The 18,305-nt window shown below is 35.8% G+C and overlaps 1 protein-coding gene across 1 annotated transcript in view; it reads left to right on the top strand.

The window, feature by feature from the left end:
- The window catches only part of MALRD1 (MAM and LDL receptor class A domain containing 1), a gene marked incomplete at both ends in the record, with an annotated part of 625,033 nt that overhangs the window by 503,816 nt on the left and 102,912 nt on the right, over window positions 1-18,305 (top strand). The window contains 3 exons of the mRNA XM_079776420.1: window positions 731-994; window positions 8,874-8,999; window positions 15,461-15,527. Of these exons, the coding sequence (XP_079632546.1) occupies window positions 731-994; window positions 8,874-8,999; window positions 15,461-15,527 (457 nt within the window). The remainder of the gene's footprint in view (window positions 1-730; window positions 995-8,873; window positions 9,000-15,460; window positions 15,528-18,305) is intronic.

The following is an 18,305-nucleotide window of genomic DNA, read 5'->3' as shown; positions in this document are numbered from 1 at the left end:
GAGATTAATCCAACAAAAAGAATGAATGAAGAGAAACTATTTAATTGACCATTGTTTTATATAAATATAAATATAAATACAAATATAAATATAAATATAAATAACTGTGGTACATCTACACAATGGAATACTATGCTGCGGTAAAAAAAAGAAGGAATTCTTACCATTTGCAACAGCATGGATGGAACTGGAGAGCATTATGCTAAGCGAAATAAGCCAGTCAGAGAAAGATAAATATCACATGATCTCACTCATTTATGGAATATAATGAACAACATAAACTGATGAACAAAAACAGATCCAGAGACAGAGAAGCATCGATCAGACCATGAAACCTCAGAGGGAAGGTAGGGGAGGGTGGGGGTAAGGGGGAGATGTCAACCAAAGGACTTGTATGCATACATATAAGCCTAACCAATGGACACAGACAACAGGGGGATGAGGGTATGAGTGGGGGGTGGGGGGACAATAGGGGGATAAGGACACATATATAATACTTTAATCAATAAAAAAAAAGAATGCTGTTTCTGAGATTTAGATAAGGCATTTTCTCTAATCATGTTTGTATGTTTTGTGGAGTTCATATAATTTCTAATTGGAAATTAATATACTTAAATTACCAAAATGTTTTATGTTTAATAAAGAATAAATATATCTTACAATGTTTTAACACTAGACAGAGATATAACACTCCTAATGCCAAAAATGACTTGATATGTTCTCTTTTCAGGTCCTGTCACAACACAGCCACCTCCTTGTGAAGCTGATCAATTTTCTTGTGTCTACACACTCCAGTGTGTCCCTCTCTCAGGGAAATGCAATGGACAGGAGGATTGCATAGATGGATCGGATGAAATGGATTGTTCTCTCAGCCCTCCTCCTCAGCTCTGCGGTAAAATGGAGTTCCCGTGCTCTCCCCACGAGTGTATCCCATCCCTCCTGCTATGTGATGGAGTGCCTGACTGCCACTTTAATGAAGATGAATCCAGCTGCTGTGAGTCATTTCACTAACTTAATGTGCCAGGGAAGAAATGCTGTTTGGGAATGATCAAGAGAGCTTGACAAATAAAACAAAATTCTCTAGAGTCATACCATGACCATATCATCAATAACATAGTTCTTTATGTTGTGTTTCTAGACAAAACATATAGCCCTTGTTTAGCATCTCTAGAAGCATTCTATCTGTGTAGTCACATTAATCTCTGTTAAACTTATCTGATTTCCTTTCTTACTCATATCTGTGCCATTCATATGGGGATGGTCTTAAGTATTGGTTAATGTTTTTAACAATGTTTATGGAAATGGATTGAAGACATGTAATTATCATTTCTTCCCACCATAAATGTTAATGAAGAGAAACAAGCAAAGCTCTATGGGAAAATATTCATTTCAATGAATATGTGTAGTTAGGGGCTAGACCTGGACAACTACCTGGGCAAATATCATTTCATTAAGAATACGTGTAAACCCTAAGGATATAGGTTTGATCTCATCCTTGTCACTACCTGTGCAGTCTTGGGCAAGTTATTTGAGTCAGTCTCCTCATCCACATAATACCTACCTTTCAGGGCTGTGAGGATTTGAGAGAATACATTGTAAAATCCCAAGCCCTTTTATTTAGCATCTTCTATTTTAATTATAATTAGCCTATGTCAGATAAGAAAGGAAGAATTTTAGTTAAGTAATTACACCAAACTTTAAGGTAAGCACATAATTGTGGTGGGATCAAAGCACCATTAATATTTATGTAATTATTTTTTATTTGCTTGATTTTATAGTATGTTAACTATACTCTATTTTTGGCAAGAGCTGCAATGATAGAGCTCCATAAACCATATGTTAATGACCACATTTTTTTTTAAATAGTAAAAAGCACTTTGGAACATTGAAATAAATATAAGGCAATATCAGTGCCCTATTTAGTGTGGACATCCAGAATCATAGTAATTATTGGAAAAGACTAAAGATGAATGAAGGAAAAGGAAGGCATCCTTTGAATGTTTAAAGGTTTCAGCCTTAACTGTAAATTAAAAAACAAAATTAAAAAGGTTTCATCCTTAAATCAGTGAACTTCTTTTTCCTGGCTGAAACTAAGAGATTGGTTTTCTATCTCCCTGTTATTAAATACAAGTATATTCTTTCTGTAATAAAGCCAACTTGTCAAGTCTTATAATATTTTCTTAGAGGCAAGGTAAACAAATGGAAATGAATAAAAAAGAAAAAGTCTGCCTAACTACTTATCCCTTTTCCCATCAAGGTTTTAATGTTATTTGGCTGATAGGAATCATATTAAGTTCAATATAATCATGTGATATTTGACTTTAAATAGCAATGCTATTTAAAGAGAAGCTTAGGTAAGTGCTGTATCCTTATACTTTTAGAGATTTGTTGAAAATTGGTGTTTGATGAGGTAGCAATATCTGAAGTTCTGCTCCTAGAGGGAAATAAGTCCACATTAGGAATAGACTGCTATCATGAGAAAATTGCTTCTACCCATCTCTAAAATATTTAAGAGTTCTTACTCTAGAGGGTAAATTGTGTGAAAATGAACAATGGACAAAATGCTGGAACAAAATTACAAAATAAAAGCATCCAATGATGGAAATTTCCTCCCAAGGGGGAATAACTTTTTTTCCTGGGCTTACCTACTGATTTAGAATATTTTGTAAACTCACATTCATTCATTCACTTGTTCACAAACTTTCAATAGGAACACAATTTATGCCACTTATTGTACTGGACATTTATGATTCAGGTGGGATTTGGCATTGTACCAGTCCAATTCATAGATACTTCTTATATTACTGAAGGAGATTGGTAAGTGATAGTTGGGAATTCCATGTGATAAGTTCTGTGAGGGAGAGAGATACAGGGTTATTGAATATATAGGCAACTCTGACTATGGTGCTAGGGATTCTGTAAACTTTAAAAAGAGCCAAATTTGGAAAGACAAGTAGTCATTAGGCAAATAGAGATGCTTAATTTCAGTGAAGAATGTCCCAAGCATAGTGAAAAGGTTCTTTGAAGCATATTTCGTATAACTAGAGTACTTTGTGGTGGGAAATGTATAAATAAGTCTGGACAGGCAAGCAAGGACTCAATCTTGAAGGGGCCTCCCCATCATGCCAGGGCTACACAACCCTTTAAGTAGCACATGGAATGGACTGAAGCAAGGAAGAGGACTGCTTAGGAAATGTTGTAGTCAAAATATAAAGGCATTGGTTAAATAATGGTGTGTGGTAAAGATAGGAATAGATTTAAGAGACATTCTGGTGAAGAGGAAGAGAAAATAATCAAGAATAGTTTCCAAGTTTCTGATTTGGGCACCAGGACAACTAATCTACCATTTCCTGAACTGGGGAAAATAGGAAGAGAAGGACCTGTTACATAAGATTGTGGCTTCATTTTTAAACATGTTACATTTGTGGTATCTGTAGCACATCCACAGAAATATTCAGAAAGTATTTAGAAATGAATATCTGGAGCTCAGGAAAGAGATAAAGCAAGTTCTATACAGATACATGGCCATCAACATATGATGGTTAAAACTGTGATGCAGATGAGATAATAAAGAGTAAAAAGAGAAAGTGGCAGACAAAATCCTAAGGAACATCTAAAACACAGTTAAGAAAACCAAGCATTGAAAGACACCAAGATGTGGACATGGACACCTCAGGACAACAAAAAGAGATTGATGATCTGATGATAAAAGCCTGTAATTATCAGAGTGTCCACAGGTTGGAATGTTTCAGAGAGATTAGGCCTAAAAAATATGTAGGCTGGGAAAAGCAAAAGGTGGTTTCTGGTGATCTTGGAAAGAGAGAACCTGTTCTGGAATGAGAGGGAAGAATTTGGAAGTCAATCTTTTGTAGAGAAAATGGGAAATGGCAAAGAGCAATCAATTATAGACAACTCTTTCAAGAAGTTGACATTTAGTGAGATGTAGGGCCAAATAAGAGGTTTGTTTGTTTGGTTTGTTTCTTTTGATAGGCTTGTACATGTTTAAATGTTGTAGGAATAGGATTCTGGGGTGTTTACAATTTTAAGCAGGAAAATCAATAGCAATTGATATTTGAAGGCCTCTTCAGGCAAAAATAGATGCTGTAGCGGTAGAATGTTTAAACAAATCAGTGATGAGTTCAACATTTAAAAATAATTTGTATTTAATATTGTCTTTCCATTAGAAACACATTGTTTTAATGAACTGGAGTGACATTTACTTTACCAAAACTATCCCTTTTCCCTTAAAAATGAAGAAAAATAAGTATGGTTTAGTTATATGGGAAAATAGCACAAAACTAGGAACAGTCTTCTCACTGATAGCAATCTATTTACCAAGATTTCAAGATTTCATCAGATATTGCATTATTAATATTCTGTCAAGAAATAGATGGTTCATTGATACTGTATAATTTGAGAATATTTTAATAAAGTGATTATTTATTAGGGAAATATTGTGCATAAAGAAACCAAACAGGATAGGCAGAATAGGGGCTTTTATCACCTACAGACCAAAGCATTTAAGAGGAAGAAACAGTTGTATGAATCTGGAGTCAAAGAAGTCCATTAAGAAAAGCTGTGGTGCGTGAGCTGGTTTGGCTCAGTGCATAGACAGTCGGCCTGTGGACTGAAGGGTTCTGGGTTTGATTCCAGTCAAGGGCACTTGCACGGGCTGTGGACTTGGCCACCAGTAGGAGGTGTGTAGTAGGCAGCCAATCAATGATTCTTTCTCATCATTGATGTTTCTATTTCTCTCTCCCTCTCCCAAATCAATAAATATATTATTTTTTTAAAAGTTGTGGTATTTGGTTAAAGGGTGATTTCACAGTCACTTCCCTTGTATTAGTCTCCTGCTGATGCTACCCATTTGCCAAACCTTAACAAAAATTAAACCTAATCAAAATCCAAAGGACAAAGAATCTTGTTAATGTGTCCTTATAGTTTAGTCTCCCAGGGCCTAGAGCAAGAAGAGGAGGTAGAGAATGACTCAAAAGAGGAAATGGAAACTCTCCATCAATGATAAACAAATCTGTGGAAAACATAAAGGGAAGCGGATGATTTACCTATTTTCTAACTTTAATTTGTTCCAGTAGAAGTTGATATGTCCCAGTAAGTTGAATACCCCTTACCGAACACTTGGAATAGGTCATGCTCCTAAGATACTGGGTGGATACACATCCATAGTCATACATGCTTTACTTAGGGTTTATTTTTTTATGCATCAATTATAACAGGAATTTTGCTTTAGGGAAGTGACGCCAATGAAATATTCATGAATTGCTTATCTTTAATGTATCATCTACCTGAGTACCTGAGTGAATGAGCTAAAAGCCACACAATGTTCTGTGTTACTTGGCTCATTTAGGTAAGAAAGATAATGTAGGATGATGACAGATTGAAATAAGTATTTCTGTAGACATTAAAACATAACATTTTAATGTGAATGTGGCACAAGTAGATATTGTCAAGGGAAACATTTTGAAATCTCAGTTTCCTATAAATTTTATACTTATGCATAACCCATAGACACAGACAACAGTGTAGTCATGGCCAAAGGGAAGAGGTGGCAGAAGCTGAGTGGAGGTAGACAAAGTGTGGGGGGGGGGGAGGGGCGGGAGGGGGAGCGTAATAATGTCAACAACAAAAATAAAGTTAAAAATAATAAATTTCATATATGACTTATTTGGACTAATTTTGGAAATTGTCCTTAATGTGTATATATATTAATGATAGAAGGGAAAAAGAGAGCAATAGTTCAATTTGTTGTCCTATATTTAGTGCAATGCTCTTTGCTGTATATGTCAGTAAATATTAATTGCATTCATAATTTATTTGCCACCTACATTTAAAAGGAAATTGATAAACATCCATTAACTTTAATGTTATACTATTTAAAATGCCACAGAAACTATGGTTTTAGTTTTCAATTTTATAAAGTAAAAGGTCCATTTTTAACTGTCTAAATTGAAAACTTTCTATTAAAAGGAAAAAAGTAAAACCCTTTTTAAATTTTTTTCTGATAGAGGTATATTTTACGTCTTTTAATGCTATTTGGGTCATAATTGACATTTTATATTACTGGTAAGTTACAAATCTTCATTGTGCAGTCAACTAGAAGATAAGCTATCATTCCCACTGGAAATTGGGTGAGGGAATATGGATGGATTAGTATTTCTGAGAAAAGGATTAAAAATAATGCTTTATAAGTAGATGAGTAGTATCTATCATCTTTGTTTACAAATTTCAATATATTATATTATTTAAAACCTTAAAACTATCATCTTATATTATCTCTCAGCTCCTTGCAATGCATTGATAATAAAAATATGTATATATACACACATGCTCATACATGTAGATATATAGATGCATTAATAAACATACACATTATTTTGCAAACATCTCTGGATCTTATAAGAGTTGGAAATTGTGCAATTTTCTAGTTTATGTGTTTGAAATATGATTTATCTTGTCAATGTATATCCTAAAATCTCTTAAACCTTTGGAAAAGCTTAGATTATCTTTTCCCTTGGGACCTTAGCCATTTCTACAAAGCTGGTTTCAGCCTTGTTTTTCAGGTTTGTTTGTACCACCTTCTTACATAATTCTCCAGTTAAAGGCAAACTACTTTATTCATGGTTTCAATACCAAATTTATTGATTCTCTGTCTACAGATTACTTTAAATGGCTTTTCTCTGGAAACATTAAAATTTAAAACACATCTCGCCGAAACCGGTTTGGCTCAGTGGATAGAGCGTCGGCCTGCGGACTCAAGGGTCCCAGGTTCGATTCCGGTCAAGGGCATGTACCTTGGTTGCGGTTGGGGGCACATCCCCAGTAGGGGGTGTGCAAGAGGCAGCTGATTGATGTTTCTCTCTCATCAATGTTTCTAACTCTCTATTCCTCTCTCTTCCTCTCTGTAAAGAATCAATAAAATATATTAAAAAAAAAATTTAAAACACATCTCAAGACTCTACTCTTCTTTCAGTCTTTATAGATCTCCCTACACTAAAGGAATCTCTTGCTTTTATAATGCTTATTTATACCAGTGCTTTACCAACTAAATCTGACCTTATGGCATATCTTTTATTATTGTTTTGAACTGCTGATCACTCTTGTATTGTTATCTTGCTATTGTTGCTGTATACATTCTGATGTCTCTTTATTTACATGTCTCCCCTGTGCCCTTCATTTGAAATGCTAAGCCTAGTATCTTACATGTCGTGACAGCTTAATAATATTTATTGCTGTTGAATTGATGTTCCAGCACCTCAGGAAGGATTGCTGAATGAAGACTGTCACTTTAATTGTTCAGAGCCAGCATTTTAATCAATGGAAGTACAACTCTTAGAAACAACATTTTTATGTTCAACTTGAAAATAAATTTTGATAGGCAGTTCTCAAACTAAACTGTGCCAATATCCTATGATAACTCTAAACAATTCCTTCCAGCACACAAATATGTTTGAAAAAAATAAAAATTTTTAAAATAACTGACAAAATCTGTGCAAGAACCATACTTGGGGATCTCTATTCCCATGTCTTCTAAACTGTCCATTTAGTTTGAGAAGTTTGAACTTAGTTGTCTTTATTCTAGTAAAAGTAACTTCCCAGATCAATCCTTTAAAAATGTTAGCAGATTTGAATTAAAATGTTCAAATAAGATATTATATCATATCATTAAGTATATTGAAGAAAAGCAGAGCTGTTTTTGTTGAACTTGGGTTAAGCCCCAGAAAGCCCTGGCTGACCACTCCTGTCTTTCACATTATCTCTGCAAAACACTATGACTTAAAGGAAACAGGTTAGAGAAACAGTGTAGACCAATATCATTATTATTACTTTCTAAACCTATTTGTGTTTCTGAGAAGATGGCGCAGCGGGTTCATGCTTTGACACTTTCCCTCTACTCCAAACACAGCAATGCTAGAGAGAAGAGCTATCACACAAAAGGCCTTGAGGACATTGAATATTAGCATGGAACAAAACAGAGGTAGAACCAGAGAAAATAGAAATCAGGCCTGAAACTCAGGCCTGCTGGTTTCTAGGTTTTTAAGTAATCGGGAGAACAGAGACACATGATGGCCTAGAATGAAATGTTCTGGTTCAGCCTAACTCATAGAAGGAGTCTAAAACACAGCCTCCAGCTTTATAGGAAGTCACAATCCTAAAGAGACCAGAGAATGAGAGAGAAGAACACAACACTACAGTGTAAGGACTAAGAGAACATCCAAGGGAAGTCTAGTCATTTGCAGGACTAGACTCCATTGAACTGTCAGTACCCTTGACAGGCATCAATAAAGACATTTTTCTGAAAAAAAAAAACCAAAACGAAAGTCTTGTGAATAAGACTTATGCTTGCTTCTTGAAGTCAGGCTAATAAGATACTCTGGGATTTACAAAATACCTCCATCATGCACCAACACAGTGCTTTAAGGTCACACAGTCATAGCACATTGAGCTGCAGTGACCACATCAACACCCAGATCTAATGGGCACCTAGCCACTACTCATAACTTATAACCCAGTTGGCAATTGATGAACACTCAAATGAGTTACGGTACCTATCAGTTCAATTGCACCTAATATCGGGGACATTTGAGGAGTAACAGAGATCTTCTTTGATGTAAATTTGTCTCTAGTCTAAAATCAATTCAGACTACTAGTACATAGTACATATGATGCATTTTATACATACATAATGCAATGCTGAGAAATGATTCCATCAACATACTTTGAAAAATGTTCAACTTATTAAATTGAATATATAATTTAAATATAGAACTAATAAATGAAGGATAATACAATAAATTGTATTATTTCATTAGAAAATTTTTTTTAAAAAAATGATGATGTTGATTCTTTTTTTCCAGCCAATGTCAGCTGTTCTGCTGGAGCTCTGCTGTGCACCTCCTCTAACAGCTGTATCCCAGTTCACGAGCGCTGTGATGGTTTTGCCAACTGCATGGACTTCCAACTTGATGAGTCCAGCTGTTCAGGTACTCCATTTCCATTCAAATATTCTTTACAATCTAAGATAGTAACTTAACCTGCAGACAATAATAATAATAAAACATGAAATTCAAATAATAATAAGAATGAAATAACTGCATTTCTATTATTGGTTTGGGGCAAGAAGAATGTTGACATTTAAATATTACAAATACAGCTCTGGCCGATGTGGCTCAGTTGGTGGGGTATCATCCCATGCACCAAGAGATAGCCTGTACAATCCTCAGTTGGGGCACATGCCCAGGTTATGGGCTCAATCCCTCGTAGGGACATGCAGGAGGCAGCAGTTTGATGTATTGTTCTCACATTGATGTTTCTCTCTCTCCCTCTTTTTTCCTCAATCTTTAAAATTTAATAAAAAAATAAATCTTAAAAATAAACAAATAAATATTACAAATATCTATATACAAATTGACCATACCTTCGCGACGCCCACCAGCCAATCAGGAGTGAGTATGCAAATTAACCCAACAAAGATGGGTTAATTTGCATATTCAGGTGCCGAGCAGCCGGGGGTGGTGTGGGACACTTGCATCGTCACTATGGTGACGATGCAGGCGTTCCACACCACCCCAGCCGCTCCGGGCCTCTGGGGAGTGTGGGAAGGCAGAAAGGTGGCTCAGAGCTGGAGCAAAAAGGTTGCTCCGGCTGGAGTGAAGGCGGTGCCAGCAGCCAGGGGAAGGAAGGTCCATTCTTGCACCAATCTTCGTGCATCGGGCCTCTAGTATAATATAATGAACTTGCTTATTCTATATAAACAATGTTTAAAAATAAAGAAAAGTCAAATACTTAATTTAATTTACTATAATATAATTTAAGATTATTAGCATTTAATACTCTAATGAAAATTGCTTGGTTTATATAATAAACCCTTCACAATCTAACATGTTATTAACTTTTTAAACTTTGTAGTGTTCTTCCACCTCTTCATAAGAGCTCCCTATTTGCATAATCTATTCATGTCTAAAAGTTAATTTATTAAACTTTAGACTGACTTTTAAACATTTTTTTTCTTTTTTTCTTACCTTGGAACAGTTATAAGAGCTGATAATATATATTTGTGGTTATACTTTGATCAAAACTGTTTTAATATGCTCTAATTTATTGTAACTCATTGTTAGCATTCCTCCTGACTATTATATATCCTATATAAGAAAAGGGTATTATGCAAATTGACCCTAATGGTGGAATGACCAGGAACAACCAGTCACTATGACGCGCACTGACCACCAGGGGGCAGATGCTCAATGCAGGAGCTTCCCCCTGGTGGTCAGTGTGCTCCCACAGGGGGAGCTCTGCTCAGTCACAAGCCTGGCTGACAGCAGCACAGTGGAAGTGGTGGAATGTCTGCAGCACTAAGGATGTCCAACTGCGGCTTAGGCCCGCTCCCCCGGGCTTCCAGAGGGATGTCTGACTGCCAGCTTAGGCCCAATCCCCTGGGGAGGGGGCCTAAGCTGACAGGTGGACATCCCCTGGGGGCTCCCAGGTGCCAGAGGGTGCAGGCCAGGCTGAGGTACTCCCCGAGTGCACGAATTTTCATGCACTGGGCCTCTAGCATAAAATAATAGATAGGGGCAATATAAATCTGTCACAACTAAAGATAATATGAATTGGTGATAAAAGGTGTATTTGATCATATTTTCTAAATAAATTGCAGATATTTCATATCAAAATTACATTCTTTGTAAGACTATTCTTTGTATCTTTCAAGAAAGGAGAACATTGTAAGTGAAAACAGCATGATAATTATATTCAAGTCATAGTATATGACATCTTTTTTTTATGCTGCTGAAAATGAATACTCACACAACACTGAATTTTATGAATACAAAAGGAAATCAAGAATTGAGCAAATCTGGTGCCATAAAATATGCAAAGATAAATGCTTTCCAACATTATTTCTCTACTAGGCATTCACATACATCAGATTAGACACCCAAAAGTAAATCTTCTTGCTATCTTTTCAGACAGTTAGAAATATATTAATGAGGTAGTTCCATTCTTTGAAACTATTAAGACACAGTACTTAAGTCCAATACCAAAATTTATTTACATAAAGGTGAGATGTTTCTTTAGTATAATTTTATATGAGAACAAATATAATATGCTGTGGTTTATTGTTTGCTTTAACATGTTCTACCTGTAAAAATATGATCAGAAATACAGAAGACCTGCCATTCATACTGAGTGACGGACACCCTATCCTATCTAACAAAGAGGGAATATGCTAATTGACCCTCACGCCATTGCAAAGATGGCGGTTCCCACAGCCAATAAGGAGGGAATATGCTAATTGACTGTCACGCCCTCAAAGATGGCGGTGCCCACAGCCACAAGTGCCCAGTCCCCTCAGCCCCCCAGCCACCCAGGGCTGGCCCGAGGTGGAGGCAAGGCTTGGATGGTGGCTGCCCAGACACACAGGGCTGGCCCAAGGCGCAGGCAAGGATCAGATGGCAGCTGCCCAGTCACCCAGGGCCGGCCCGACATGCAGGCAAACCCCGAATGGCAGCTGCCCAGCCGCCCAGTGCCGCCTGAGGCTCAGGTAACCAGGGCCATCCGAGGCTTGTGCTGCCGGCAGTGGCAGCAGCAGAGGTGTGATGGAGGCATCGCCTTCCCCTGATCACCGGATCGCCTCCCGCCCCTGAGGGCTCCCGGACTGTGAGAGGGGGCAGGCCAGGCTGAGGGACCCCCCCCTCCAGTGCATGAATTTTCATGCACCAGGCCTCTAGTAGATAATAATACATTTTTGTTGCCCCATATATTTTAATCACTTACCAATTCATTTGCAATTTTTTTAAATATATAGGTCACATTGCCACAGCTTTGGGGTTAAAGTAAAATAAAGAACTAGTGGAACAGTTTTCAGAAATAAAATCCATATTATATTATGTATTCTCTATTTATATTTTATTTGCTTTTTAGTTTGTCAATCAAATATAATAGTCAATGCTTCCATTTTTAAGAATGACTTTAATGCTAATCCATGCTAAGATGTGTCAGTGCACATTAAACCTTCCTGTTTCTTTCAAGCATCATAGTCCTCTAAGGTCAGCATTTCATAGACTTTTATGCCAAACCTTACAGCATCCACTACTTCTCCCCGTAGTCACACAGCAGATGGTGAGCAGTTGGTCTGCCTTCACCTCAAAGTTTAAATCATTAACGAGAACATCAAGCTCAGGCAATGAATGGGTATTACAGGTTAAGTATTTTCTGTGGGTCCTATTCCCAAGTTTAAATAGAAAGACATATTCTTTTCAAGTTTGGCTGTTTATGCAATAGAAAATCATTGAACAGAATTTGTCCAGCTTAATTTTAAGTTGAAAGTTTTCCCAGTCATTTGCAGTAGTAGAGGTTAATTAAGGTTATGCAATGGTGATACTATAATTATGATAATCAGCTATTTGAAGGAGAATTAGGAAAAGACACTAAAATTTAAATGTACAGGATGAAATATTATGAATATAATTTAATATATGAATAATAAAATGCTACTACTACTACTAATAATAATAATACAGCAAAATAACATTTCAGTAGATTTTTCAAAACCGAATGAAAACAAAAAACAAAAACTTCTCATGTAGGTACTGTGGAGCTATTTCAAGTTTCTTAGCAGCAGTTAATCTTTCCTGCAGTCTCTGTGCTGGGATTTCAAGATAAAGAGAACAATCTGTGCCAGCTGGGAACTTGGTTTGCTGCACAAGCTTTCTGGTGGACTCTTAAAATCCAGACTGCTCCTGAAACTACGCTGCTGTTTATTGTGTATATGGATATTTACCCATGGCAGTGCATTAAGACAACATGATTCAAAGGGGTTTAAAATCCCATAATGTTAAGAACTGCCAGGGGTTATAGAAATTCTGAACTGAATAATGGATCATTTGACATTTTTAAATTGACAGGCTTTGGAGTGAGAGGACCAGAATTTAGTTCAATACCTGCTGCTTCCTTGCTGTTAACTTGAGCATTACATCATTAAGCAGTGTCCTCTGTAAGAAAGGATAAGTGGGATGTACCACATAATGTTATGAGGATTAAATGAGGTAACACCGGTAAAACTCTTAGGACAGATTATGACAGAGCAGGTCTGCAGTAAATGGCAGTGGTGCTGGGAAGAAAAGGAAGATGAGAAGATGGAGAGTGCACTGGTAATGAAAATTAGATTTCATGGCAAATTCAAAGAATGCCCCAAAATAGAAGGATGCATCAGAACAATTATTTTAATACTTATGCATACCATTGACTAGTATAGAAGTGTTATAAATTTAATTTATCCTCCTAGCAGCCCCGTAAGGAAGGTGAAATAATCCTCACTTTAAACATGAAGAACTTTATAACTAAAATACTTAGACCAAGGTCACACAACTTATTAACTGAGTAGTTTTCAGGGAGGGAAAACCAAGACTCACATGATTATGCCTTCCCAACAATCCACCTTGTAATAGCTGTCAATCCCTTAGTCTCTATACACATTGAGCGAAACAATAGCAACAACAAAGAAAGGTGTCTAGTTGTAAATTATTTACATTTAAGTTTAAAAGTTACCTTTTTTTTTTTTGCCCTGACTGGTTTGGCTCAGTGGATAGCGCATTGGCCTGCGGACTGAAGGGTCCCAGGTTCGGTTCCGTTCAAGGGCATGTACCTTGGTTGCAGGCACATCCCCAGTAGGGGGTGTGCAGGAGGCTGCTGATCCATGTTTCTCTATCATTGATGTTTCTAACTCTCTATCCCTCTCCCTTCCTCTCTGTAAAAAATCAATAAAAATATATTTATTTTTAAAAGTTACTTTTGTTTTTAAATTGATCACTTGTCCAGTTTATAGGTGTTCCTCTTTTTCCAAAGTGATACACCACTTTGGGATTGAACTTGAATTTTTCAAAGAATGATTGTTCTACAAAGTCAGCCATGAGTTGTATGGACCTCCAGACACATGTCATAATAACCAATACAAGGGAGTAGAAGGCAGTGAGATATCGGTGTGGCTAAAGACCCTGGGGACCTGTACTAATTCTAACAAAACCCCATAGATTCCTAGTTCCAATCTTGGGAACTATCTACTTCACTACTGGAGATATATTTAGTCTTTTCAGACCCATGCCCTTCTCCATTTCATCTACCCTCTGCTCTAAACTGTTTTGAGTAAATTGAAGATGAAAATACTGTGTAATGTCTTTCCATTTTATGAATAAAGAACCTGGCTGAAAAGCAGAAACTTATAAAAACTCATTAGAGATAATCTGCAAATCTTCTGTCCTCCAAAATACCAGGATTCACTTCTTGTTCTGACCAATACCACTCTCTGCTTTTCAAGGTGCTCCATTATTCAGTGCAAGAGGGTACAGATCTAGATTCTCACAGAATCATTCCGATATAAGGCTAGTCTATATGTTACTCACTACAATCAAAGTAATTATTAATAACCCCAGAAAAGAAATGTGCATCTGTGTGTATTTTGATACTTTGCAGTATCAGACACTGACTGGTGTTTTAGTAAAACAAACCTCTTATTTAAGGAAGACTAAAATTGTACTTAAGACCAAAAATAACCATAAACAGGTTTATCTAACAAGGATTGTATCTACATATGCTTCATCATATTGGTCAGCTATTTTTAATCAAACCAGCTAATTTCTTGTTTATGAAGGAAATTTAGAATCTGTTCTATTCAGTTGAGCATACCCCTGGTGCCTGAGGAGTAAAGCGCTTTATTCTTGTCTTCAGCATCTTGCTCCTTATTGAAATTCGTTAAACAGGGAGGAGTAAGTGTAGGCAAGATGGTGAATATATCCTTGGAAAAGCAAATCACATTTCCTAACCCAGGCGAGAAGTCTACTTATCTGGTCCACCACTCAGGCATGTGAAGAGAATGAACACATCCCAGGAAGTAGGGGCCACTGAGTAAGTTTAGAGCTACAGGAAAGAAGCCTCAGAGAATTCATGTGCTTTTAGTAACTAGAAAGCAATTGATGTTAAATTATTACATTTAATGCAATGACTAACAGTGATATGACCATCATCTTGCTAATCCTATATAATAAAAGCCTAATATGCTAAGTGTTTTGTCATCCGGTTGTCTGTTCCACCAATCAAAACATAATATGCTAATAATGTGCTAAGGCAATTCAACCACTCAAATGACACGCACTGACCACTGGGGGCAGACGCTCTGATCGGTAGGTTAGCTTGCTGCTGTGGTCTGGCCGATTAGGACTGAGCGAAACAGGCCTGACACGCCCTGGAGCCCTCCTACAGTCCCTCCCTGGCTGGCCAACCTCCTGTGTCCCTCCCTGGCCCTGATCATGCACCGGTGGGGGTCCCTCGGCCTGACCTGTGCCCTCTTGCAATCCGGGCTGAGGGACCCTCTCCCCAAGTGCACAAATTTTATGCACCAGGCCTCTAGTAATATTTATAATTAACATTGGTATTCTGTGATGCTTTTTTTTAGAGTGTCCAATAGCTTATTGCAGAAATGGTGGGACTTGTGTGGTGGAGAAAAGTGGTCCTATGTGTCGGTAAGTAGCATTGTCTATGTTTTTTTTTAACATTTATTGCACTTGGCTTACTTATTTTTCTTGAGGCTGATATAATAGAGTATCAATGTTGTTAATAAGGTAAAAAATAGTGAATAATGGCATTATTTATGTGTATCTGTCTGAATAAGAAAAAGTAATGTGTGATTGCCTTTCAGAAAAATATAAATTATTTAACATGATTTTATGTCTTTGAGCATTTTATATTACATGGCATATATAGTTTAATAATACTCATTACTCCTTGTATTTAATATTTATATCAGGTTATAAAAATATTTTTATGTGCATATCATCCTATTTCAGGTTAATTAAGTGTCTGTGTTTCTTCCTTTGTATTTCAAATTTCATACTTCTTTTTTCTAACAACAAAGAATAAAATTCATAAATAAATCCTATTTCTGGTTTATGCAGTGGGTGTTTATGAATAGCTTAAGTTAAGGTACAGATAAGATATACGTTTGTATACTTCAAATATTTTTAAAACAAAAATAAATAAAAATAGGCCTTGTGATTTCTTTTGGAAGTTATTTACATTGTTTATCAAAAATTGCTTGAATTTTTTTTCTCATCCTTTAGGGAATTGCGCAAAACTTTCATAAATTCCAAAGGAAATAATGCATATTCAATTATATTTCTGTCTATGACTTTTCAGTCTAGAAGACCAATGGACATATTACTTTGCTTATTAGAGAACTGATTTCAGATTGATATTCAAGTCATAGGAAACATACAAAAGTATCTGGAAGGTACTGATTAATAGTTGCTTAAATCCTTATATCCTTCTGTTCAACACTCAAATTTTAGGAAATGTTGTTTGTCCCTAAAATAAGCAAAATCCTCTATAAATTAAAACAACAAAATTTTGATGAACTATATTTAGACACTGTTTTGGCATTATTGAAACTGAACTATTAATGGGTTTCTCAAAGTATTTTGTCTCTCAAATTTATTACATAATTTATTTCACATCTCAACAAAATTATAGTTTTCCTTGTATCCCTTTTCATGGAAATTAATTTGTCATAATATAACATGATGGAAAGATGGGATGCATAATATTAATTTCTAAAATCTCCTGAAAAAAAACTGAGAATGATGTTAAAATAATAAATATTGAAAGTTAGCTGAATGTTATTTAGTACCAACTGTTTAGAGTAAAGAAGTTTGAATTTTTTGTGCTCCCTAACCCTTATAGACAAGAAAACTCCCACACTCTAGCGAGCCTCAGATGAGCAAGCAAAGACATTTACGTTCTTGGCAACATCCTCATGTATTTAATTAAACTTCAAAAATCGAAATCCAGATGGTGATGTCGAAACTTGTTTCTCTCAATTAAGAAAACTCTAATAGGGGGAGAAGATGTGAGAGGGGGGGGTGGACAAAAGAAAGGAAATCAATGCAGCAAATGTAGAAAGGAATTAACTGGAAATCCATCAAATATTTTAATATATTACTTTTGATATTAAATAAAATTTTTCAAATAGCCTAAATAATTAGAATTGTTATCAATAGTAACAAATGTTTGGACTTAGTGCTATCTACAACATAGGTATGAAAAATGACATTTGAAAAATTTTTACATTGTAATATAGGATTTAATATAAATATAAATATAAATATATATATATATATATATATATATAGAGAGAGAGAGAGCAGTTCAAAAATTTATATATATATATATATATATATATATATATATATATATATATATATAATTTTTAAAAAATTACCATAATGTAACAGACCAAAAGTAGAAATTCCAACATCAAAATCCTCTCTTTAGTAGTATGGTCTACATTTCCCCTTTCACAAACACATGTACACATACAAGCAAACTTTGTTTCTTACAGAAATGCGAATTACACTTTATGCATCTACTTTTTACCTTGGGATTTTTTTTCTCTCTTTATGAAATATCATTCCTTTCTCTATGCTGGTATATGTAACTCTACATCCACCCCTTGCTGGCTGTGTAGTTTTGGAGACGTCCTTAGCCTGCCTTTGTTCCAGCTTCTTTTTTGGTAAAATGGAGAAAATAACCCCACCTACCTCATCATGTAGGTGTGAGGTTTACAGGGGTTAACATACGTCAAACACTCTGTACAATGCCTGGCACATACAAGATATTATAGGAACGGTGGCCATCAATATTATTTTATCTTTCTTTTTTATGCCATGTAGTATACTACTTAAATCATTGGTTTTTCATCACTGAATTAACCCCATTTATCCTACTAATGATTGTTTAGTTCTTAAATATTTGCTTCACAAAAAATCTTGCAGTATCCACCATTTGACTTATTCTGCACAATTCTTTAATCATTTACTGAAATGCCAAATAATCATGCAAATTATTTCTATTTATACTTAGTGTCAAATTCATTCCCAAGTAAATTTAGTGTCCAGGTCATTTGTCACATACAGGTATTTATTTTTGAATTTAAGGTTAAATAAAGACAGCTTTAGTATACAGAGTTTTTATATATATATATAGAGAGAGAGTTTTTAAATTTTTTAATCCTTACCTGAGAATATGTTTATTGATTTTTAGAGAGAGAGAAAAACATTGATCAGTTGTCTCCCTTACGAACCTGCAACCTAGGTATGTGCCCAGACTGAGAATCAAACCTGCAACCTTTTCATCTATGGTACAACGCTGCAACCAACTAAGCCACCAGGCCATGGCTAGAATGCAGAATTTAGAGTAAATAGAGGGCACTGTGAAAAGGTGTTGGCTTTATATCAGGCCATACT

This window comes from Cnephaeus nilssonii (assembly GCF_951640355.1).
Source record: "Cnephaeus nilssonii genome assembly, chromosome: 1".
NCBI lineage: Eukaryota > Metazoa > Chordata > Mammalia > Chiroptera > Vespertilionidae > Cnephaeus > Cnephaeus nilssonii.
Note: the sequence above shows the minus strand (reverse complement) of the source record. Positions and strands in the feature narration are given on the sequence as shown.